Source organism: Lynx rufus, unplaced genomic scaffold, assembly GCF_022079265.1.
Source record: "Lynx rufus isolate CCGP_SWC_20201006 ecotype Redwood Valley unplaced genomic scaffold, mLynRuf1.p SCAF_1, whole genome shotgun sequence".
In the NCBI taxonomy this organism is placed as follows: Eukaryota; Metazoa; Chordata; class Mammalia; order Carnivora; family Felidae; genus Lynx; species Lynx rufus.
Window position 1 is genome coordinate 5,948,312 of NW_025814823.1, and position 26,799 is coordinate 5,975,110.

The 26,799-nt window shown below is 40.4% G+C and overlaps 1 protein-coding gene across 1 annotated transcript in view; it reads right to left on the reverse strand.

Annotated features, from left to right (window-relative positions):
• The window catches only part of LOC124506879 (phospholipid-transporting ATPase IB-like), a 188,388-nt gene extending 167,329 nt beyond the window's left edge, over nucleotides 1–21,059 (reverse strand). Inside the window, exons 1-7 of the mRNA XM_047072938.1 lie at nucleotides 20,924–21,059; nucleotides 20,692–20,836; nucleotides 11,299–11,398; nucleotides 7,040–7,138; nucleotides 5,928–5,973; nucleotides 5,063–5,103; nucleotides 2,151–2,224 (exon numbers count right to left, since the gene is read on the reverse strand). Of these exons, the coding sequence (XP_046928894.1) occupies nucleotides 2,151–2,224; nucleotides 5,063–5,103; nucleotides 5,928–5,973; nucleotides 7,040–7,138; nucleotides 11,299–11,398; nucleotides 20,692–20,836; nucleotides 20,924–21,059 (641 nt within the window). The remainder of the gene's footprint in view (nucleotides 1–2,150; nucleotides 2,225–5,062; nucleotides 5,104–5,927; nucleotides 5,974–7,039; nucleotides 7,139–11,298; nucleotides 11,399–20,691; nucleotides 20,837–20,923) is intronic.
• Nucleotides 21,060–26,799: the final 5,740 nt, after the last annotated feature.

The window sequence follows — 26,799 nt, forward strand, 5'->3', positions numbered from 1 at the left end:
TTTTCATCCTCATTCTGAACAATACAAACACAATTCTGATTATCACACTCACAATGACTCTGATGTTTCCTATTATTTACTTCTAGCTTCAGATCCAGGAAACCCAGTGAATCCAAGGGATGGACTTCCAACAATTCTGAAAACCTGTCAGCCATTATCTTTTGGACCATTGCCTTTTCTTTTCTCTGTTTTATCTCCTTCTAATTAATCAGAGGTTTTTTTCTTTATTTTCCATGATGACATTAAATTCTCTTCTTAAAATCTCTTCACCCCACAGGCCAGGTGAATTCAGAGATCATATCTGCATGAGTCAGCTTGAATTCTCACAGGGAACGTCTCCCCTCCCCTCTGTGCCAAAGTCAAGGCAAGCACATTTCTCTATTGCCCCTACAGCATGGCGGGTTTTACTTTTCATTCTACCTAAACTAAGATTGTAATTCTCAACTTTATGCAAGAATCCCCTACCCAGTTCTCCACATAGGGGTGTCCCCCGGGCTTTATCCCTGTCTCTTGTACTCACTAAGCTCAACAAAATGGAAGCTTATGGTCTTCATGGTTTGGCAGAAACCCTTGGGGGAAAAGCCTATATTGGCACACGATTACCTTCCAAGATTCTTAGGAAGATTCTTCCAAGATTCTCAGTTCATTCTTGGCTTCAATCTGGTTTTCTTACTTTTATGCCCAATCAAATAAGCACTGGGGGGGGGGTGTGTATGCGTGTGTGTGCGTGTGTGCGTGTGTGTGTGTGCGCGCGTGCATGCGCAGGTGCGTGCATGTGCGTGCACATATGTGTGTATCTGAATTGTTTAGCAGGGGTAGGGTGAAAACTTAGAAAATATAATCTATAAAATTGCCAGAAAAAAGTCCAAGAATAATTATTTTTGTCCCCCCCCCTTACTTCTCTCCTACTCCAAAAAAATACTGTTTTCTATATAAGTAGTACTTTTTTGAGAGAAAGGAAGAGGTAAAGAAAGTCACACAAACAAATAATGTAGAGGTTATAAAAACAAAACACTTTATGGTACATCTCTGGCTCCTACGTCAACCCCATAACCCTAACCAAACCCAAAAGAGAAACACATCAGCAACAATTAAGTTCCTCTGTCCAGTGGGTTAACACAACCATGACAAAAGAACAAAGTGCTCTGGTAGGAAAAAGAGCTAATGTTGGAATTACTGCTTTTCAAGAAGCTTGGACAATAGCTCTAGAACAAATCTGCTTCTCTTCCCAAGAAATCTCTCTATGCTGCAGAGTGACGTGTGTCTAGATGGCTAGGAACTTTTTTTTTTTTTTACCTTGAGATGATTATGACTTATCTAGGGAACCAGTTTACCCAACATGTCAAGTGCAGCTGTGTTCATGACTATAGCCACTCTTACCCACAGATGCCCTAGACTACGTTCTCCTTACAGAGAACAAGAAGGAGGAAACCCAGGAGGGACAACACAGAAGCATGAGGAAGGTGGTCAGACGCCACCTGATGGGAAGGAAATACCCATTGCAGGGAGTCTCTGTGTAAGTTTCCTCTAAAACAGCCAGTGAATAAAGCAATGTAGTTCTACAAAGAGACCAGAGACTGTGTTTTTAAATTTGGGTCTCACATGAACCCACTTAATGGTACCAAAAAAATCACTTACTCTCTGTGCGAGTCACTTTATTTATAGAATGGGAACATCTCAGAATTGCCGTAAGATTAAAATAAGACAGGTGTAAATTTTTCGAATTTTTGCTGAACGTCTGTAGAAATTATAGAAGGGATGGAATTAATCTAACAACTAGGAAAGAAGAAAATATGCCCAGGGAAATGAAAGAAAAAGATAATAAAAGTATAGAATAGAGGTCAGCAAACTATGGCCCACAGGCCTAATCCAAGCCCTGCCTCTTTTTATAAATAAAGTTTTATTGGAACACGGCCGCACCTATTTGTTTACATGTTGCCTGTGGCTATTTCTGATTCCACAACAGAGACTGCATGGCCCCCAAAGCTGAGAGTATTTACTATGAGTCCTTTCACAGTAAAACTTTGCAGGTGCTAGTCTATACTATAAAGAGATGGATGGAGAAAGGGGTGAGTAGGGTAGGCCTTTGTTTTCCTTAAAATTTCTCATTCAGAATAAAAGTTCCTTAAATGCACACCAACGTGACTAACCTGGAAGAAATCAGAACCATGTCTGCAGGAAGGAATTGTCCATTTGAGGCCTTCACAATGTCACCCACCTTGACCTTTTAAACCGGGAAAGAAACAACCAAAGCATAAATTCTAAAAGCACAGATAGAGGCAAAACATGTCAAATATTCTTTTTTTTTTTTAATTTTTTTTTTCAACATTTATTTATTTTTGGGACAGAGAGAGACAGAGCATGAACGGGGGAGGGGCAGAGAGAGAGGGAGACACAGAATCGGAAACAGGCTCCAGGCTCTGAGCCATCAGCCCAGAGCCTGACGCGGGGCTCGAACTCCCGGACCGCGAGATCGTGACCTGGCTGAAGTCGGACGCTTAACCGACTGCGCCACCCAGGCGCCCCAACATGTCAAATATTCTTAAGAAAAATTCTGATACGAAAATCCTGAAGACATGCTAAGAAACTTCGGCTACATTAGAACAATTTTATTTTTTCAGGGATTCATTCCTCTAAAGTAGTTGCTCTTAACCAGAGTCTCTTTTGCCCTCCCCCTCCACCAGGGACCTTTAGCGATGTCTGGAGACATTTTTGGTTGTCACGATGTTGGGGTTTTAGGGGGTCGTGCTATTGGCATCAAGTGCCCGGAGGCCGGGGATACTGCTAAACATTCGACAATGCACAGGACAGCCCCTACAACAAATAATTTTCTGGCCCAAAATGTAAGCTCTGCCAAGGCTGAGAAATCCAAACAGACCTACTGGTACTAGTATTTTTCCCATGATACGCTGTTCATACACCATCACGCTGTAACTGCTTGCCTAATGATGTGTTTTTCTCTGGTCTGTGAACTTTATGTGGAACAGGGAATGAATGAGTGAATGAATGAATGAACAAATAAATAAATATTTGTTGGCTGAATGTATAAATGAATTCCAACTTGTAAGTAAGAGAGAGATGTAAATACTAGGAACAATACAGAGGGAAAACAATATGAGTTCTTGATGCTTTCTTCTTGTGTACTTTTTCTTTGACAAACCCCTTGAGCATTTATTTCCACGGTGCTAAGTATTGAGGACATTAGTCTTAAAAGTGGCAGGCCCTTCCTGGGCAGCTAGAAAAGCAGAGGGGCAGAGGGCAAAATTCTCTCATAAACCAATTTCTAGAACTATGTTGGAAAAAATAATAGTAATTTCTGAAGAGGAAGAGAAAAGGAGACTATTTTCCTTTTTATGGCATGATCACACAGATCATGTCTACCTCCATTAATTGGGCAAAGGTTAATTAAATACTTCCATATCAAAGTGAAGAGAGAACCTTAAAAGTTGCATGTGTCTACAAATGCAGAGAACACGTGCAACAGCAGGGGAGAAAAACAGATTGACAAATAAACATTCACAACTTACATAAAAATTCACAATGCAGTGAACAATAAATTTGTAACTTACATAAATGACTAATTTACAATAAGATCTAACATTGGCTAGACTGAGACAAGTTGAAACTTTGTAATTAGATTTCCGCCCCCCCTGGAACAACAGTGACCCCAAAAATGATGCACTCATGGAACTGACAGCAGGCAGTAATTCCCCTAAGGGTGGTCATGTCTTACAAGCTCTCTTTCTGTTTTGCCCACAGTACCTCCAAATCAACTCCCCTTTCCTTTTGTAAGCCCGATATTTAGAGTGCTCCATTTGATTGTGCAGGTATAAAAGGAGTCAGAGAGATAACAATTCCTGGCCCTTGGCTCTAGCTATTTGACTTGCTTTTCCAGTGGAAGGCACTGGGGGTAAATTAAAAGTCAATCATGCAGTCGCCTCTGCTCTGAGAGAAGCACCCCGCCCACCCGCTGGAGCCTCACTCGTCTCCTCTTGTCATTCTCCCCTGACATTCTGCCATCAGGAATGGAGTGGATCTGTCAGGGGCTTTGTTCTCTTCATCTCAATGAGAGGAGCAAAATGCAATCATGACTGTTTTATCTCTCTTAAGGAAAGAAATACTGATACCTAGAAATCAAAACATTCTTATAATTAGCCTTCAAAGGAATTTTACACTGGTCAGCAATTAATTCCTATTATTTTTAAGTTTATTTATTTTGGGAGAGAGAGAGAGACAGCACGCACAGGTACAAGCCAGGGAGGGGCAGAGAGAGAGAGAGGGAAAGACAGAATCTCAAGCAGGCACCTCACTGTCAGCACAGAGCCTGACCTGGGGCTGGATCTCACGAACCATGAGATCATGACCTGAGTGAAATCAAGAGTCGGATGCTTAACCAACTGAGCCACCCAGGCGCCTCAGCAATTAATTATTGATGAGGACAGAGTCGGTATCTAGCCCCAGTATGCCTTTTATTTATATCCCAAGGAAAATATATTCACGGAAACATCCCCTGTGGTAGTCTCCATACAAAGGCTGCCTTCTACCCTGAGCAACAGTCTGTGAAGCATCATCTTTAGATATTCCAGGAAATGACACAGAAGTAACCCAGAGGCACATTAGGAAGCACGTAGACTTGCAACCACTTAGACTTCAATACAAATCCTAGTTTCACCACTTGTGGGCTGTGTGACCTTGAGCAAAATATACTTAATTCTCTTTGATCCTCTACTTCCTTCATCATGTTTCATAGATAAAAATCTGTAACTTTAAATATGGTAGGCGCCAGGAATGCCTGTGTGGCTCAGTCAGTTAAGTGTCCGACTTCGGCTCAGGTCATGATCTCACGGTCCATGAGTTCAAGCCCCACGTTGAGCTCTGGGCTGACAGCTCGGAGCCTGGAGCCTGCTTCGGATTCTGTGTCTCCCTCTCTCTCTGCCCCTCCCTCACTGATGCTCTGTCTCTCTCTCCTTCAAAAATAAATAAAACATAAAAAATAATAATAATAAATAAATATATATGGTAGGCGCTTCTTACTAAGTTAAAAGTTCAAATACGTTCTTACCTCTTTCCACATAATCACTTTCCATTCATTCTCTCTGAACACTGAAAAACATATAGCTATATATTAACTGTAACAATTGTATTAGGTAAAGTCCAAAATAATAAAAGATACTTTTCCAAAAATCTAAATGTGTTTCTTTACAAGGTACTGTCTTTATTAATTTAACCTTGACATAAAGTGGAAAAATATGTAAACTGTTCACACACACTGCATCAAAATAGAGCAATATGTATAATATAATGTAACGTAAGTATAGACAGATGACAGGTAGAAGCTACGTTAAGTTACTTCCACTCCTGAACAGTTCGCTGCTACATGCTAAAATACTGGCTGCTAGCCCAAAAAATAACCTATATTTCTAATCAATTATCAAGATAGCACATATCAAAACTAGGACTGGGAGAGACTATGTAACACCCAGATCTTTTTTTTTCTTCTAATGTTTATTTTTGAGAGGGAGAGAGAGAGGGAGACACAGAATCTGAAGCAGGCTCCAGGCTCTGAGCTGTTAGCACACAGCCCAACGCGGGGCTCAAACTCCTAAACCATGAGATCATGACCTGAGTGGAAGTCAGACATTTAACCGACTGAGCCACCCAGATGCCCTTCCAGATCTTTTCTGTTGACATAAGAATTGCTCATATCCCAAATATTCCAACTTCCCATCTCTTTTCTTTTCTTTTATCCTAATTAACATAATTGATGATTCTTACATATGGCAACAGTTTCCTTCTGGTTGTTGGTTTTTTGTGTCTGTATTCCTTTAAATAATAGAACGTTATGAAACACAGTATGTGTATCTCTTTGGTCAATTTGGGTATTTTCTTACAGTGAGAAGAGATAAAAGCTCAGTCTAATATCTTACCTATTGTGTTCTTTGTGTTGACTAATCTGTCTGCCATATGTCGTTTCTGTTACAGAAAAAAATCCATTACATCGGAAGTTCAGAGTGAATAATTCACACTATAATACAAGTGACAGTAGGTTTAAGAAAGAACAGAGGCAGCAAACCTGTCAGTCTCTTCTTTGTTTTGCCCTGATCTGACTCTCCTAAATGAGAGGTCATCTAAGGGAGGGGCTAAGTGTGGCCTCGGGAGACGGCTTGCCTTGGTTAACATCCCGGCTCTGCCACTTACTAATGCAGGCTTCGCAGGTCACTAACCTGTCCGTGGCTCCATTTAAGTGAACACATGCAAACACACACGCACGCACACGCACGCACATTTTACAGGGCCTCCTACATAATGAATGCTACTGAAAATGTTAGCACATTATAGGTTGCTTTCAATGACTATATTTATAGTTAAACACATAAGTAGCAATCGTGGATTTCGCTCCAATTTAGCCCAAGGTTTAAATCAAGTTTGAGAAATTCTTTCATATTATAAACCAATCAAAAGACCAGCAACCAAACAGATTTTCCTATCTTAATAAGATATGAAGGAATTCGGCACAAGAATATGAATAACAAATAGTTAGCAATTTTGGAAAATGAGCATGAGGATGGTGAGTGAGGAGGAAGGGGCCTGTACTGGAGTGGCCCAGCTGTCTTTATGAGGTAGGGTCAGAGCAAACAGAAAGCAATCTTAAATGTCTCTCTTCTTTTCCTTCACAGCTAAAACTTGCAGGCTCTCGTGAAATTATAGCTCTGACAAGGTTAAAGGAGAAACGAAGTCACCGCACAATTCCTGACCTCTTAGGATCTTCACCTCTGGTTGCATTATATCCCCAAAGATACTATCATAGTTCTTATGACCACTATTAAGTCCTGCTGGTTTCTCAAACACACACACACACACACACACACACACGCACTTTAAAATTTGAAACCTTAGAGTTTAATTCACATTTCACATCAACTACAGGTTTAAAGAATTATACCAGTTGCAAAACACGCAGCTAGGAAAAAGAGCAAGAAATACACTTCATGTACTCAAGGCAATAGTTTTGGGAACATTTCACTAACAGTAAACTTACATAATCTTCTACAATCTCTTTGATGCCTGAAATGGTAAGTATAATCATCAAAGGCAAGAGAGTTGTATATTTTCCTGTTGGAGACACATCTGGAATTTGCTGCAAAAACAGAGTTACACTATGAATTCTATGATAAATTTTTCTTGTATTTTGCTTAACACTAAAAGCCAGGCTACTCGTGGCATACCCAGGACATGAAAACAACACACGGTGTTAAATAAAAAGGGGAAAGAGACTCTTAGCACATCGAAACCATCCCTCGAGCATGGTGTGAAACATTACATTATGGGAAAGCCACCAGTGCGCCTACTTAACGCTTCAGTCATATGTCACCTTCCCAAGAGAATACTGTTATTACGTTTTGAATTCAGAGGCTTGGACTGTATTCTGAAGCTGACTGTATTTGAAGCTTTCAAAACTTAATTGTCTAAGATAGCATCCTTTCCAAACAGTTAAAGCCAGAAGGTCAGTTATCGTAACCGAATCTTGCTTCTTTTTGAGGCGGAAGAGAAATTTTTTGGAGGCCTGGGAGAATAACGTTGCTTGGGTACAAATTACCTGTGGAGAGGGCTCTGGGGCTATGCCCCACTGTTTAAAGATAGGAGAAATAAAGTGACAAGCAGACTGGCAGTTTTCTGATGGACGCAAGGGTAGATGAGGTTGTAAAGGAGATCCTTTACAGATTTAGAACAGCTCTCAGGCCTGTATTTCTAGACTTGGGTCTAGAGAGTGGATACTCTCTATGCTGCCTTATTTCCTGCTTGTTATTTCTTTGTGCAGCCAAAGAGTATCTATTCTGAAGCGCTCAATAATTCTTGTGGTTACTTTAAAAGCAGTCAGACACAGAGGAAGAAAGGGAGAGGTTCTAGGATCGCTGAGGCTATCAATGAAACCTGCCTTCCAAATAACTTGCCTCTGCCTGACTTCTCCATCTCTCTGCAGTGCACCCCAAGCCCGTCGTGTTGCTCCCAGGCCCCCCTCTCTCTTTTCCTCAGTTAAAGCCTCGCCGGAGCTGGTCACTTCACTGTAGCTCCTGACTGTCACTGCCTTCTCACTACAGTCCAAGCTTCTGAATGTAGCTCACGAAGCTTCTCATTACCTGGCCTCGGCCAACATCTTTAGCTTCTTCTCTACACTCCAGACAAAATTTTTACCATTTCCAGAACATTTCACATGCTAGAGAAAATTTTAACACTTTAAATTTTCACAATGCAAAACATATAAGACCTTCTTGGAGAAAAGCCTACCTCTTTCCCTCCCCCACTGGGTCCCCGGTTCTCACAAAAGGCGACCAGTGTTTCCGGTTGCTGTGCCTTTGCTCACACGGTCTTCTGCGCCCCAAAGGTCTTCTCTTCTTCCACTGACCTCTACTTACTGTTAAGCTCCTCATTCTCTAGTCTTTGGCTCAAATGTCTTCTTTTTCAGTACCTTTTCCTGAACCACTCACCCTCAAGCCCAGAGTAGGCTGTGGTCCCCTAGCACTTTATAAATATTTTTTTTTTCAACGTTTATTTATTTTTGGGACAGAGAGAGAGACAGAGCATGAACGGGGGAGGGCCAGAGAGAGAGGGAGACACAGAATGGGAAACAGGCTCCAGGCTCTGAGCCATCAGCCCAGAGCCCGACGCGGGGCTCGAACTCACGGACCGCGAGATCGTGACCTGGCTGAAGTCGGACGCTTAACCGACTGCGCCACCCAGGCGCCCCAAAATATTTCTTAAAGCACTTGTATGTTAGGACTACCCGCTCTCCAAAGGGAGAACTACATCTGACAATTCATCCTTGAATTACTAATTTCATGCCCAGGTTTTGGTACACACTATGTGATCTCTATAAATTTTTGCTAATGCCAATCTTCTGTTTAAGGTCAATTCAACAGATTCATTAAATTCTTATCTCAAAGCTTGGCCGTTTTGAAGGCACTGTTTCTTTTCTTTTCTTTTTTTTTTTTCTTTCTTTCCACGTTTTTATTTATTTTTGAGAAACAGAGACAAAACGTGAGTGGGGGAGGGGCAGAGAGAGAGGAAGACACAGAATCTGAAGCAGGCTCCAGGCTCTGAGCCATCAGCACAGAGCCAAATGCAGGGCTCAAACTTACCAACTGTGAGATCATGATCTGAGCTGAAGTGGGACAGCTAACCTACTAGCCACCCAGGTGCCCCTTGAAAGCACTGTTTCTATTCTCAAGGAATTTGCAGTTTGCCAGGAGAAATAAAACCAATTATAATGCATAGCACAGATTACTGCTACAGAAGATAAGGAAGGGAGAAATTAGCATGGCACATGGCATTTAGCGGAGTTTGGAGGAGGATGGTTTTGAGTTATGCCTTTAAGAGAATGGGTGGGGGATAGCCAGATGAGTGCCTTCTGGGTTAGAGAATAGAATGAACCAAGGTCTAAAGAGAGGAAGGAAACTGAAGAATTGTGAGGAGACTTGCCTCTCAGATTGTGTTGGGTTGTAGGGTTCATGACAAAAACAAGGTTGAAGAAACAGGAATAAACCAGATTATGGAAGGTCTTGAATTTAAGTGTTTTGAAAAGATGTCATTCCTAAAAGAAAACACAGAGGGAAAGCTTCCAGACGTTGGTCTTGGCAAAGATTTCTTGGATATGACGCCAAAAGCACAGGCAACAAAAGCAAAAACAGACAAGTGGGACTACATCAAACTAAAATTCTTCTGCACAACAAGGGGAACCATCAAAAAAAATGCAAAGGCAGACTACAAAATAGGAGAAAATATTTGAAAACCCTCCATCTGGTAAGGATATAGAAGGAACTCCAAATCAACAGGAAAAAAAAAAATAATAATAATCCAATCACAATGGGCAAAAGACTTGAATAGACATTTCTCCAAAGACAACATACAAATGGCCAAGAGGTACATGAAAAGGTGCTCAATGTCACTAGTCACCAGGCAAATGAAATTCACAACCACAATGAGGTATCACCTCACACATGTTAGGATGGCTATTAATTAAACACAGAAAATAACAAGTGTTGGTGAGGACGTGAAAAAATTGGAATCCTTGTATACTTCTGTTGGGAATATAAAATGGTGCTGCTGTTACAGAAAATAATATGGAACTTTTTCAAAGAAATTAAAATAGAACTACCATATGCTTCAGCCATCCCACTTCTGGGTATTTATCCAAAAGTTGAAACCAGGATCTTGGAGAGATAGCAGCACTCCCACATTCAGCTCAGAATTATTCACAATAGACAAGATATGGGAACAACCTCAATGCCTTGTCGATGGATGAGTGGATAAAGAAAATGTGGCATCTATACAATGGAATATTATTCAGATTTTAAAAAGAAGGAAATTCTGGGACACCTGGGTGGCTCAGTTACTTCGGCTCAGGTCATGATCTCACGGTTTGTGAGTTCAAGCCCCGCATTGGGCTCTGTGCTAACAGCTCGGAGCCTGGAGCCTGCTTCGAATTCTGTGTCTCCCTCTTTCTCTGCCCCTCCCCTGCTCACGCTCTGTGTCTTTCTGTCTCTCAATAATAAATAAATGTTAAAAAAAAATTATGAAAAGAAGGAAGTTCTGCCACATGTAACAACGTGGATGAATCTTGAAGGCATTATAATGAAGTAAGCTATAGACAGACAAATACTGCATGAATCCACTTATGTGAGATATCTAATGTAGTCAGATTCATGGAGTCAGAGTAAAATGGTGGTGTCAGGGTCTAGAGAGAGGGAGAGATAAGGAGTTGTTATTCAATGAGCATAAAGTCTAAGTTATGCAAGATTAAGAAGTCCTAGAAATCTGCTGTACAACAGATGTCTATGGTTAACACTGGTATATCATACACTTAAAATTGTTAAGGGGGTAGATCTCACATTAAGTGTTCTTACTGAAATATTAAAAAAAGAAGAGAAAAGAAAATTAGCTATTTCAAACTAGCATTTGGACTTTCTTTAAACTCTTTCTTTTAATACAATAAAATTATCCTCTCATGGAGGTGGCATACATTATAAAAGTCCAATAATATCTCATTAATGATCTAAATCAGGAAGAACTGTGGGCCAATTCATCTACTGGGCATCAACATCCCCCAAATGAGAATTTTTCATCCCCCAAATGAGAATTCCAATGTCTTACTGAGTAACTTAAATATTGTAAGAAGAGAGTTCTCTTCTTGCCATGTTTCAATTTATTCTGTACGTTCAATTTTTATTTCAGCTAAATGAGCTTTTTACATTTTTCTTTTTTAAAAAAAGCATAATCCAGTAATGTGTTCAGGAATATTACCTGCAATATAGTAATGAACAGGAAGAAAGCATTAGCAGCTTTGCTAAACTGCAGATACAGATATCGAGGGAGGAATGACCATATGCTGTACTTGGCTGTGCTGTAGGCAAAAAGAAAATTACCACTGTCAGTTCACACTCTGAACTCTAAAAACACCAAAGGAAAACCCAGAAGTGGATAAAATATTATTATAAAACACTGACTCTTTTCTGAAGATTTTTTTGTCGTTTTTGAACACTCATTGTTACCTGAAAACAATGTCTGGACAAAGCAAGAATTTTCTCCATCTCAGGAACTAAGAACTACGAATACAATAGACAAGCAGGAGGTATTCCACATTTTCTAATGGCCTGTAATTCTTATAACAGAACTCCTAATCAGCATCTGTCTTATAGTTCAAGGATAACAAGAGCCAGCAATGTTTCTCCCTTCTCTCCCTCCCAGGAGCTTTATCATTAAAAGTTATCTTGGGGCGCCTGGGTGGCGCAGTCGGTTAAGCGGCCGACTTCAGCCAGGTCACGATCTCGCGGTCCGGGAGTTCGAGCCCCGCGTCGGGGCTCTGGGCTGATGGCTCGGAGCCTGGAGCCTGTTTCCGATTCTGTGTCTCCCTCTCTCTCTGCCCCTCCCCCGTTCATGCTCTGTCTCTCTCTGTCCCAAAAATAAATAAACGTTGAAAAAAAAATTAAAAAAAAAAAAAAAGTTATCTTAAATCCATCTACCCCCAAATGCCTAGGCCACGTCACGGACAAAGAAAACCATCACGGGTGTGTTTCTTTTTTTCTAATGAATCTACTACATTTAAACATCAGAAAGGGGCGCCTGGGTAGCTCAGTCAGTTAAGCCTCTGACTCTTGATTTCAGCTCAGGTCATGATCTCACAGTTCCTGAGATCAAGCCCGGCGTAATGCTCTGCACTGACAGTGTGGAGCCTGCTTGAAATTCTCTCTTTCCCTCTCTCTCTCTCTCTCTCTCTCTCTCTGCCTCTCCTCTGCTTGCATTCTCTCTCTCTCTCCCCCCGCCCTGCTTTCTCTCTCTCTCTCAAAATAAATAAATAAACTTTTAAAAATAACCGGAAAGACCAGGAGTTTGGGGAAGATGGCAGAATAGGAGAAACCTGAATTCACCTTGTCCCACAAACACACAGAGATAACAGCTCCATCACACAGAAGAGGCCACACTAAAAAGGGCAGGAAAGGCAGAGCTGCATTTGGGAACCAAATCCCCAGCACAACTAACCGCAAATGGGAGAGACAGCACAAGTTCCAAAAAGCAAAAGGATGTGACCCCACACAGGGCACCCCCAGCCCTGGGGACCCACACTGATGAGTCCCCATAAAATCTGGCTTGAAGGCCAATGGGGCTTCAATCCAAAAACTTTAAAATTCATCAGGCTTAACTGTGGGAGAGCCAGAGAGCAAGGGAAAGCTGAGTCCCTGCCGTTAAAGGGCCAGCATACTAAACAATCCAGCCCAAGGCCCAATACAGAAGCAGCAGTTTCAAAAGCACATGGGGTATACATGAAGATTTACTGACTAATCTTAAAACATGTGCCTGGAGGGGCAGGAATCTGCATGAGATTTTTCCAGGAACAAGAGTGCTGGCAGAAGCCATTTCTCTTTCCTTCCCCCAGGCTAGGTAGCCAGATGCTTGTGGGAGCCAGCAACACTCTTCATCCACCTTTCTAGATCAGGTGCCCCAGCCCAGCATTCCCCTGTGGACCCTCCCCATCCGGCCTGCCTGATCCTTCAACAGGCATCCCAGCAAAGCAGCTGCTGCCCAACAGACCCTGCGAGCAGCTCCCACAGGGACCAGCACCGCTCCAAAGGGACTCCTGCCCTGAAGAGAGGGAGACATAACCCCACATAACAACATGCCCACAGTTTCTGCAGCCAGGCGTCTTGGCTGCCTCTGCAGAAAGCAAGCCCTGCCCTAGGGTGCATGTGCAGCTACGGCAGAAAGGCTAACTGCAGACAGGTTGGCTGACTGCCGGCCCCGCCCACCAACAAGCCCACAGTAGCCACAGACATGCCTCTCCACAGTGCAGGGAGCAAACCCCGTCCAGTGCACCAACAGAAGAAAAAATGGGTCATTGCAGCTGTCTGAACTAAGAATAACTGAGGCCCAGCTGTAAGCGGAGGGTGCAAGACAGCCCACACGGGAGACACCCCTGGAGGATGTTGTTCTGGGGACCAACGGAGATTGCACTATAGGCACCACTCCTATTAAAGACCGCTACATTCAAGTCCAGGAGATGTAGCCAACGTGCCTAATACATAGAAATAGACACAGAGTCACAAAATCAGGAGACAGATGAATATGTCACAAATGAAAGAACAAGACAAAATCATAGGAAAAGACCAAAATGAAACAAAAATAATATGCTTGATAAAAAAATCAAAGTAATGGTCCTAAAGATACTCAGAGAACTTGAGAGAAGAGTGGATGAACTCAGTGAGAACTTCAAAAAAAGAGACAGAAAATGTGAAAAACCAGTGAAAGCTGAAGAATTCAGTAACAGAAATTAAAAATACAGTAGAGGAAACCACAAGCAGATTAGAGGATGCAGAAGAACAGATTAGTGATCAGGAAGATAGGGTAATGGAAATCAACCCAGCTGAACAGCAAAAAGAAAAACCAATAATAAAAAATGGAACTAGGTTAAGGGAACTCTGCGACATCATCAATAACATTCAAATATACAGATTTCAGAAAAAGAAGAGAAAAAGAAGGGGGCAAAAAACTTATTTGAAGAAATAATAGCTGAAAACTTCTCTAATCTAGGGAAGGAAACAGACACCCAGATACAGAATGCAGAGAGAGTCCCTAACCAGATGAACCCAAGGACGTCCATACCAAGACATATAATAATTAAAATGGCAAAAAAGTAATGATAAAGAGAATTTTTTAAAAAGCAAGAGGCAAGCAGAGAGTTACATAAGAAGAAAACCCCATAAATCTATCATGTGATTTTTTCAGCAGAAACTACAGGCCAAAGGGTAGCATGATAGATTCAAAGTGCCAAAAGAAAAAAAAAAAAAACCTACAACTAAGAATATTCTATCCAACAAGTTTACCATTCAGAATAGAAAAAGAGATAAGGAATTTCCCAGACAAACAAAAGTTGAAGGAGTTCATCACCACTAAACCAACCTTACAAGAAATGTTTAAGGAAATTCTTTAAATGGAAAGAAAAGGTCATAATAAGAAGAAAATTATAAGAGGAAAAATTTTCACAGATAAAAGCAAACATATAGTAAAGGTGGTAGATAACTCACTTATACATGAGTATGACAGCCAAAAGACAAAGGCAGTAAAATCAGTTATCTACAGAAAACTGGTTAAGAGATATACAAAATAAAATGATGTCAAATATGACATTATATACATAAAACATAAAGGGGTGTAAAAATGTACAAATATAAAAATATAAAATGTACAAATATAAAAATACCAAAAAATGTTTTTATTTTGTTTTTAATTTTAATGTTTGTTTATTTTTGAGAGGGAGACAAAGACAGAGACAAAGCTCAAGCAGGGGAGGGGCCGAGAGAGAGAGAGAGCGAGAGAGAGAGATACAGAATCTAAAGCAGGATCCAGGCTCTGAGCTGTCAGCACAGAGCCCAACGTGGGGCTCAAACCCACAAGCTGTGAGATCATGACCTTAATTGAAGTCAGATGCCTAACCAACTGAGCCACCCAGGCACCCCCAAATTTAGTGCTTTTAGAATGTGTTTGAACTTAAGTAACTATGAACATAGACTACAACATACATAAGATGTCATATATTTGATCCTGGTGGTGACCACAGATCAAAAACCTACAACAGATACACAACAAATAAAGAGAAGGAAATCCAAGTATAACACTAAGGAAAGCCATCAAACCACAAGGAAAGAGAGCAAGAAAAGAATAAAGGAACAGAGAACAACTACGACACCAACCAGAAACAACAACATGTCAATAAGTAAATATCTATCAATAATTAAATGTGAATGTACTAAATGCTCAAATCAAAATACATAGGGTAGCTGAATAAATAAAAACAAGCAAGACTCATTTATAAGCTTCCCTACAAGAAACTCACTTCAGACCTAGAGGCACATACACACGGAAAATGAAAGGATGGAAAAACATATACCATGCAAATGGAAGCCAAAAAAAAAAAAAAAGCTGGGGTGGCAATACTTAAATCAGACTAAATAGACTTTAAAACAAAGACTATTGCAAGAGACAAATAAGGACACTGCATAATGATAAAGGGATTAATCCACCAAGAGAATATAACAACTGTAAATATCTATGAACCCAACATAGGAGCACCTAAACACAAAAAGCAAACATTAGCAGTAATAAAGGAAGAAACTGACAGTAATACAGTAATAGAAGAGGACTTTAATACTCCACTTACACCAATTAATAGATTGTCCAGACAGAAAATCAACAAGGAAACAGTGTCTGTGAACCAGATCAGACTAGATGGACCTAACAGATATAAACAAAACATTCCATCCAAAACAACAGAATACACACTATTTTCAAGTACATGTAGAACATTCTCTAGACTAGATGACATACCAGGGCACAAAACAAGTCTCAATAAATTTAGGAACATTCAAATAATCTCAAGCATCTTTTCTGACCAAAATGGTATGAAACTAGAAATCAATTACAAAAAAAAAAAAAAAAAAAAAAAAAAAAAGAGCTGGAAAAAACACAAACCCATAGAGGCTAAACAGTATGCCCCTAAACAACCAATGGATCGGTGAGGATGACCTCAGTTTGGCTTGTCTGGCATTTTCCTCCTGCTCAGAGTGAGGTGATTTGTTGGGATGGAACACAGAGGTAAAGTGGACTTCTCGTCACATTATGTCAGGGTCCCCATCATCAACACCATTTATTGCTGCTAATGAAAAACTCAAAAAATACATGGAGACAAATGAATTGAAAACACAATTTTCCAAAATCTTTGGGACACAGCAAAGCCTGTTCTAAGCAGGACGTTTATAGTGATTCAGGCCCACCTCAAGAAATAAGAAAAAATTCCAAACAACCTAACCTTACACCTAAAGGAGCTAGAAAAGGAAGAACAAACTAAGTCCAGAGCTAGCAGAAAGAAGGAAACATAAAGATTAGAGTGGAAATGAATAAAATGAGACTAAAATAATAAAGATAAATGAAATCAAGAGCTAGTTCTTTAAAAAGATAAAGTTGATAAAGTATAACCAGACCCATCAAGAAAAAGAGAAAATGACTCAAATAAAATCCGAAATGAAGGAGAAGAGGGGTGCCTGGGTGGCTCAGTCCATTAAGTGACTAACTTTGGCTCAGGTCATGATCTCACAGTTCGTGGGTTCAAGACCCACATTGGGCTCTGTACTAACAGCTCACAGCCAAGAGCCTGCTTCAGATTCTGTGTCCCCCTCTCTCTCTGCCCCTCCACCATTTGCACTCTGTCCCTCTCTCTCTCTCAAAACATGAATAAACATTAAAAAAATTTAAAAAGGAAAAAGAAAGGAGAAAAACCAACACCACAGAAATACAAAGGATTATAAGAGAATATTAGGAGAAATTATATGCCAAAAATTGGACAACCTAGAAGAAATTCCTAGAAACATACAATCTTCAAAACCTGAATCAGGAAGAAATAGAAGATCCGAGCACACAGATTGCCAATATTGAAATTGAATTAGTAACCAAAAAACTCCAAACAAACAGAGGTCCAGGACCAGATAGCTTTACAGATGAATTCTGCCAAACTTTTAAAAAAGAGTTAATACATATTCTTCTCAAACTATTCCAAAAAATAAAAGATGAAGGAAAAGTTCCCAATTCATTCTATAAAGCCAGCATTACCCTAATACCAAAACCAGACAAAAACACTACCAAAAAGAGAAAACAACAGGCCAATATCTCTGATATGAATAGACTCAAAAATCCTCAACAAAATATTACCAAACTAAAACCAACAATACATTAGAAGAACGATTTACCACAATCAAGTAAAATTTATTCCAGGGATGTAAGGGTGGTTCGATATGTACAAATCAATCAATGTGATACATCACATCAACAAGAGAAAGGATAAAAATCATATTATCTCAATAGATGCAGAAAAAGCAATTGACAAAATATAACATCCATTTTTGATAAAAACTCTCAATAAAACAGGTTTAGAAGAAACATACCTCAACATATTAAAGGTCTTATATGAAAAACCCACAGCTAAAATTATACTCAATGGTGAAAAACTAAGAGCTTTTCTTCTAAGATCAGAAACAAGAAAAGGATGTCCACTCTCACTAGTTTTATTCAACAGATCACTGGAAGTCCTAGCCACAGTAATCAGACAAGAAAAAGAAATAAAAAGCATCCAAATTGGTAAGGAAGAAGTAAAACTGTCACTATTTGCAGATGACACTATATTTGAAAAACCCTTAAAACTCCACCAAATGACTATGAGTAATGATAATTTAGTAAAGTTTCAGGATATAAAATTACTATACATAAATCTGTTGTGTTTCTATACACTAATAACAAAGCTGCAGGAAGAGAAATCAAGAAAAAAAATCTCATTTACAATTGCACCAAAAATAATAAAATATCTAAAAGTAAACTTAACCAAGGAGGTGAAAGACTTGTACTTTGAAAACTGTAAAATATTGATGAAAGAAATTGAAGATGACACAAATGGCAAGATATTTCATGATCATGGATTAGAAGAGTCAATATTGTTAAAATGTCCATACTACACAAAGCAATCTATGCATTTAGTGTAATTCCTATAAAAACACCAACATTTTCACAGAATTAGAACAAATAGTCCTCAAATTTGTATGAAATCACAAAAGACCCCAAATAGCTAAGGCAATCTTGAGAAGGAAGAACAAAACCAGACGTATCACCCTCCCAGATTTCAGGATGTACTACAAAGCTATAGTAATCCAAACATTATGGTACTAAAGCTATAGTAATCCAAACATTATGGTACTGGCACAAAAACAGACACTCAGGCCAATAGAACAGAATAGGAAGCCCAGAGGTAAACACACACCTATTTGGTCACTTAATCTATGACACGGGAGGCAAGACTATAAAAAGGGTAAAAGACAATCCCTTCAATAAATGGTACTGCGAAACCGGAAAGCTACATGCAAAAGAATGAAACTGGACCAATTTCTTACATCATACACAAAAATAAAATCAAAATGGATTAAATACCTAAATGTAAGACTTGAAACCATAAAACTCCTAAAAGAAATGTCCATTTGGCATTGGACGTAGAAATATTTTTCTAGATATGTCTTCTCTGGCAATGGAAACAAAAGCGAAATTAAACCATTTGGACTACACCAAAATTAAAAGCTTTTGCACAGTGAAGGAAACCATCAACAAAATGAATAGGCAACCTACTGAGTGGGAGAAGATATTTGCAAATGACATATCCAGTAAGGGGTTAACATCCTATGTATACAAACTTATTCAAATATAAACGTATTTCCCTCAACCCCCCCCCAAATTAGTGTGATTAAAAATGGGCAGAGGACCTGAATAGGCATTTTTCCAAGGAAGACATATAGATGGCCAACAGACAGATGAAAAGATGCTCAACATCACTAATTATCACGGGAATGCAAATTAAAACCACAATAAAATATCACTTTACACCTGTCAGAATGACTAAAATGAAAAATCACAGTAACAAGGATGTGGAGGAAAAGGAACCCTCATGCACTGTTGGTGAGAATGCAGATTGGTACAGCCACTATGGAAAACAGTATGGGGATTTCATGAAAAATTAAAAATATATTTACCATATGATCTAGTAATTCATTACTGGGTATCTACCCAAAGAAAACAAAAACACAAATTCACAGATCTATATGCACCCTTATGTTTATTGCAGCATTATTTACAATAGGCAAGATATAGAAGGAACCCAAGTGTCCGTCCACAGATGAACGGGTAAAGAAGGAAGGACCTCCTTCAAAATGGAAGGACCTAGAGGGTATAATGCTAAGTGAAATAAGTCAGCCAGAGAAAGACAAATACTATATTATTTCAGTCATATGTGAATATAAGAAACCAATAAAGAAAAAAGAGGCAAACAAAAAACCAGAAACTTAAATACAGAATAACTGGTGGTTGCCAGAAGGGAGATGAGTGGGGGGATGGGTGAAATAAAGGGGATTGAGAGCACACTTACCCTGATGAGCACTGAGTAATGTATACAATTGCTGAATCACTATATTATACACCTGAAAACTAATATAACACTGTATGTTAAGTATACTTCAATTAAAAAAAAAAAGCCTAATGCTAAATTCCCCAATGGAGGATAATGGTGGAGAACTCAGCAGCTCTGTGAGGTTCCACTGCAAAGCATTTACCTTGGGAATGCCAACTGGTGCAGCCACTCTGGAGAACAGTATGGAGGTTCCTGAAAAAGTTAAAAAGAGAACTACCCTATGACCCAGCAATTGTACTACCAGGTATTTATCCAAAGGATACAAAGAGTAGTGATTCAAAGAGGCACATGCACCACCATGGTTATAGCTGTCAACAAAAGCCAAACTGTGGAAAGAGCCCAAATGTCCATCAACTGATGAATGGATAAAGATGTGTGTGTGTGTGTGTGTGTGTGTGTGTGTGCATGTGCGCACATGTGTATTTAATGGAATGTTACTCAGCCATCAAAAAGAATGAAATCTTGCCATTTGCAAGATGTGGATGGAGCTAGAATGTATCATGCTAAGCGAAATAAGTCAGTCAGAGAAAGACATGACTTCACTCACATGTGGAATTTAAGAAACGAAACAGATGAACATAGGGGAAGTGTAGGAAAAAGAAAATAAGATGAAAACAAGAGGGAGGCAAACCACAAGAGACTCTTAACTGTAGAGAACAAACTGAGGGTTGCTGGAGAGGTGTTGGGTGGGTGGGGGGGGACGGGCTAAATGGGTGATGGGCATTAAGGAGGGCACTTGTTGGGATGAACACTGGGTGTTATATGTAAGCGATGAATCGCTAAATTCTACTCCTGAAACCAATACTACACTATATGTTAACCAACATGAATTTAAATAAAACCTTGGGGGGAAGAAAGGAAAGCACTTTTACCTCCTAGGTATTGCTAAAGGGCACTCTCGATTGGCAGTGGGCTGCATGGTACTGCTATTAACAGGAGGAACAAGTGAGAGCAGAGGCCAATTCAGAAACAGAAACCTTGAGGGTGAGATGAAGACACAGCCTATTCTTGGTAGTGAACTTGAGAATTCAAAGTTTTTCAGGGTTTGAGACAACTGTTACACCCTGAAGTATCTACACCAAGTGTATTTTGCAGGTGAGGATGACATCCTCCTCCTTCCTCTCCTCCCAGCTACACACACTTCTCACCTGATGGAGTTTTTGCAGAAGTTGTTCCTAATGGGCTCATTGAGGTAAATGGTGCGGACTTTGGACACGTCTGATCCTTGAAGAGACTGTTGGCAGCCCATCTTTTCCTCCACCTTCTGACAGATTAAAGAGAAATCAACAGGTCCTACAACAAGAAGGCAAAGGAATATTACCCAGAAGTGCAACTGAAATCAGGCTCCAGGGAACGCATCAAGTGCATTGCATGTTGGACCTCTGTTGAGTCCCCAAGGAGGAGACTGTTTTCCTAGCCTCCAGTTCTTCACCTGTCCCATCCATTTCTCCAGGGACCAGACATCCAAGACCTCCCCTGTCACCCTGCATTGGCGAGGCGGTTCTGGTTCCCTCATGGCTACCACATCCCCATTCCCTCCCCAGCCCTGGAGGCTCTGGGTGGGCACTGACACTCAGCCCGGGCAGGAGACTGGGGAAGATGCAGTGAGATAGGGCCCAGCAGCTGGCCTCAGAAAAAGAATGGGCGAGGGGAGAAGGTGAATAGGGCTGGGGGAAGCGGAGGGGAGAGTGTGTTGGCTGAAGAACAGTAGCTCCATGACCAAAGGGCAGCCCCCTGACCAAGATAGCCTTAACATTCCCCCCAGCTTGACTAAATTGGAAATAGATGCCTTCTTGTCTCTAGTCCTGAATTCCCTTTCCTTTTTACTAACGTGAAGCATTTACTTTGGAAAAGGTGATTGTATGTTGTTATTCTACTCCCTTTGAAATGTATAGAAATGTCCTGAAAAGCCCCTTGCCAGCTTTAAGATCCATGGGAAAGCTTTTCTCAAGGACCTGGGAGATCCCTGAAATGTAATCATCAAAGAAGTTCTCCATTCCATGGTAGGGTAGGAACCTAACTTCAGGGGGTGCCTTGCTCGAAGTGTAAAATTCTCATATGTCATGAAGATAAGAGAAAATGTAGTTATTCTTTGGGTAAAGCCAGTTAGCAGACACAGGTGGCCAACAATCCTCCTCCTTCCCCACCCCAGCTTTTTAAAACTCCCCCACCTTTGTTTCAGCTAAGGTGAGCTCAGTCTCTCTCCTCTATTGAAATAGCCTTGAATAGTCTTCCTGGCCCCATTAACTTCACCCAGGTAACATATATTTTGATATCTCCTACCCCCAAAATAAGTGAGATTTTTGACCAAGGGGCCAAGGAAAGTCTCATTTGTTTCTGACAAGAAATAGAGGCTAGTGTGCCCTCAACAGTAAGAAGCATTTTTATGTCTGAGTCCATGTACCCAGTTTTCCTCAGACTTGCCCAAGGTCCTGTAGTGCAGGATTAATAGGGATATTCAAGTCCTTGAGTCACGAACTTTCTCACCATCACTGTATGTTTAGTAAGAGAGCTATTTCTCTTCAAGCGTTTCCCTAACAACGCATCCATGTGTGAGGGTAAAGAAACAAAAGGTGAGTTACAGTTTACTAAGGGGCTGCTGATGAAAATAAATAAAGCTCTAAACACCTGACTAGACATGTGTGATCTTCAAGGCTATCAACAGGCTTCAAGGGGGAGCCTGTTGACCTGCTGCTACCTGACAGAAGGGTGCTGGTGACCAAGTGTCCCCAGTTGAAAGGCCTGAGCCTTTAATGTCCCGGCTCACACACTAGGTGCCTCTCACCACACCAACATGTCTCTTCAGCAAATAACTGGTCTCTTAGAGTGGCCCCATTAAATTGTATAATAGTAAAAAGTGAGCCAACATAGAATCTATGAAAACGTAATGCAGCCCTTTGCCCATAAAAATGACAAAGCCTAAGGAACAAAAGACAAAGGAAATTCTTGTTTGCACATCAAAGGAATTAAGTTACAAAACACACAGAAAATACATTTCCTGTAAAAGAAATTAAATATGGCCATTATGAAACAAGAGGTCAAAAATAGAAATACTAAATTATTTTTTGAAGTGATAATGAAACTGCAGAAGAATTTTTAATGTGACCTGAAAGAGCTCAGAAAAGAAATGAAAGAGAAATATCTTAAGAAAAAGGAAAGCCACCTTAGAAGCAACTAAGATAACAGAGAGCTGAAAAGAGGCATGTCCTGCACAGACTATGAAAACTAGGCAAAATGAAATGAAAAAGAGCACAGATGATAAAGAACTGGAGAAAAATTATAGATGTGGGACAAAGGATCTAACGTATGCATATTTCTTGTCCTTAAGAAATTTAAAACATGAAACAAAAATATTGAAAGTCGTAGTAGAATAGATCGTTCTTTAATGAGAACAAAACAACTAAGAAAAATCTAACACAAATTCCAAGACACTTCCTGGTTAAGTTCACTGGACTTTAAGAATAATGAAAAAAAATCATTATTAGACCAGCAAATCGTTTATGAAGTTTGGAAAGAGAGGGACTATTGGGGCCCCACGTAGAAGTCATCACTGAGGCAGGAGACCAGATGTCCTATCAAGAAATGAATGAAAAGCTGGTAAACAAGATGTAGAAAGCAGTGATTTACCTGGATACAAAAACAAGGCTTTAGGTAATCATAGGCCACCTTATTGTGACCGAACTTTCTGTTGACACAGCTTAAAATGGTGACTTTTTTTTTTTAAGGCTTTTTAAATTCACTACTCAAGCGAGTAGCTATTATCAAGCCAAATTTTCATCAAAAACAAAATTCAAGAGAATTAAGTAAAAAATTCAAAAAGCACCTTCCTCCTGAAGAAATGTGCCAATTAACACCAAAATTAACAGTGGGGAAACAGGGGTTATGTAAGGCAAGGCTCGGGTCATGCCCAAGACAGAGACTCTAAGAAAACGTCATAGTCACAGAAACTCATCTCAGGGTCAGGGTGAAATTGAAAGAATGTTGTCCCATTATCCATTCAACCACTCCCACAGGGCCTTGGTATAATTCTGACAAAGGAGAGAGAGAAAGAGAGAGACAGAGAGAGATGGGAGGGAGGGAGCTTTCTAGCAGAATAACCCAAATTGGCATCATCAGAGTTGGCCAAGAGATCTCAAGTACTGTCAGTTTAAGATGGTTCAGAATTAGTAGTGCTGCAAGGTAAAAGCAGATAAAAACACATACAAAGAGAGGGAGAGAGAGAGAAATAGGGCAAAAGCAGTATGTTGGCAGATGATGGCTATGACTTTTTCACAGAGGCAAGAAAACCAAGACATCTCAAACAAAGTAAGTCAAGAATATTACACTTGGATTTATAGTGAAAATACAGAAAAATAAAGACAAAGAGGAAATCTTAAAAGCGGCCAGAGAAAAATAAGAGGAAGGAATGTTAACCCCAAATTTTATGAAACTGCATTATGACACCAAAACCAAAGTCATTACAAGAAAAAAATAGTACAAATTCAAATCCGTTATAAGCATGAATATAAAAATCCTTAGCAAAAAATCAAATCTACCAATATGCAAAACGATTACACATCATGACTTTTATGCATTGAATTGCATCTTCACACCAAAAAATGATCCGTTGATGTCCTAACCCCTAGTACCTCAGAATGTGACTTTATTTCGAAATAAGTTGTCTTAGTCTGCTCAGGCTGCTCTAACAAAATACCACAGACCAGGTAGCTCATAAACAAATTTATTTCTCACGGTTTTTCTTTTTTTTTTTTTTTAATTTTTTTTTTAACGTTTATTTATTTTTGAGACAGAGAGAGACAGAGCATGAACGGGGGAGGAGCAGAGAGAGAGGGAGACACAGAATCGGAAGCAGGCTTCAGGCTCTGGGCCATCAGCCCAGAGCCCGATGCGGGGCTCGAACTCACGGACTGTGAGATCGTGAACTGAGCTGAAGTCAGAGGCTTAACCGACTGAGCCACCCAGGCACCCCTATTTCTCATGGTTTTGAAGGCTGGGAAGTCCGACCTCAAGGTGCCAGCATGGTGGTTTTGGTGAGGGCCACCTTCCTGGTTCGTGAATTCTCATTGTGTCCTCACATAGTGGCAGGGGCTAAGGAGCTCTCTGGGCCCTCTTTTATAAGGCATCGATCCCATTCGTGAGGGATCCTTCATGCTTAAGCACCTCCCAAAGGCTCTACCTGCTAACACCCTCACCATTGGTGCTTAGGATTTCAACACATGGATTGGGGGGAGGGGGCCACAAACATTCAGACCACAGCATAAGGTCCTTGCAGTGTTACCCAAATTGAGATAATGTCATAGGGTGGACCCTAACCCAGTATGACTAGTATCCTTATGAAAAGGGGAACTTTGGTCACAGAGACAGACACACATATAAAGAGAAGACAATGTGAAGAGACAGGAAAATGCCACGTGAACATGGAGGTACCAAGTGGAGTCGTGCTGCTGCAAACCGGGGAACACCCGGAGCTAAGAGAAGCTGGAAGAGGCAAAGGATGACCCTTCTCCTATGTATTTCAAGTGGAGTGTAGCCGTGCTGACCTTGATCTTACACTTCTATACTTGAGAATTCTGAGACCATAGATTCCCGTTGTTCTAACTAAGTCACCCAGTTTGTGGCACTTTCCCTATGACGAGCCTAGGAAACTGATAATGACCTAGTGGGGTTTATTCCAAGAAAGGAAGTTTGATTCATCATTTGAACATAAAATGATGTAATTTATCATCTCGAAAGACTAAAGGGAAAGAAAACAAACCCTATGGTAATCTCAACAGATACAGAAAAGGCATTTGACAAAGTTCAACATCAAATGATCAAAACTCTCAGCAAGCCAAGAAAATCGGGGAAGTTCTTCAACCTAATGAAGGATGTCTATGAAAAACATGCAGCAAATATCAGACTTAATTGTGGAAAACCAAATGCTTTCGTCCTAAGACTGGTAATGATGCAAGACTGTCCTTCCTCACCGCACACATACAGTATTGTACTGGAGGCTTCATTCAGTGCAAAAAGGCAAGAAAAGTAAAATTCAAAGAGAAAGGAAAGAAAGAAATAGAAGTCTATTGACAAACTACATGTTGGCCTATGAAAAATACTCTCAAAGTATCTATTTTAAAAACTGTTCTAGTGTAACATGTAAAAAAAAAAAAAGGCTTGGAAATTAAGACTCCCATCTTCATAAAGAGAAAAATAAAAAACATATGACTAAACTGAAAACCAATGACTCTTCTTATATCCATCAGAGAATTGAGGTCACAGGGCAAATTGCCGGCCCCAAATCTAAAGAGATGGGTGAATACAGAAAACCAGAATTTATCTCTGCAGCCAGCAACTGGCAGAAACATGTAGAGGGTCATTGATTAATTGCAGAAGGCTTAACCATGCCCCAGATTTGAGATAAAGTCCTGGAAGGGGACCTTAAGGAATACCACTAGACTCTCAGGGTGAAGATCAAAGAAAAGTCCCCTCATGCTTCCAGTAAGGGAAGGGGAAAAGGGACCGTTGTAAAATATGCTCAGCACACTGTGTTCTCCTCAACAAGGGCTTGTCCTCAAGGAAAAGTGTTTTACCAGAGCCTCATCAACATGGGAGAAGGGAAATACCTAACTTTAGCTCTTTCTAGTCTTCCTGTCTTACTTAAAAGAAAAACACCCTAAAAAGCACTTGTGAAGAACAAAACCAAATCAAAGGATTATCACAGCTGGAAGAAGTGGCTAAGAACCTATTTAAGAAGGAGTCTCTAGAGAAACCAAAATACACAGTGAATCTACAGCTGCATATGGAACAGTTTCCAGCGGAAGGGAGGGGGAGGCTAAAAACTAGCTTAGCAAACTCCTACACATAAAGTGAACGAAAAAAAACCCACATCGGAGTGGGTGGGAAAGGCTGACACTACCTTCCTATAAACCCCACTCTAGGTATGGCAACCCACAATCAGGAGGGAACTCAAAAAACCTGAGCTTCTCCCTGAGGCATGAAGGGTTTGAACCCTACATGTGGCACCTCGACTTTTACCTGCACCTTAGAGAGGAGCCCCCAAAACATCTAGTAGGGCTTGCATCGCTGAGACTCACAAGGCTATGGTGAACTGAGAAAATTGTTCTTAAAAGGTCTCACATGTGCAAACACCCACCCCAGGGCCGAGCACAGAGGCGGCCAACTAAAAAGTGCCTAAGCTTTCTGTTAAAGAGATTTATTTTCTCATGTTAACGCACTGGCCTACGGGGCTGACATCTACATTCACGCACATCTGGGGG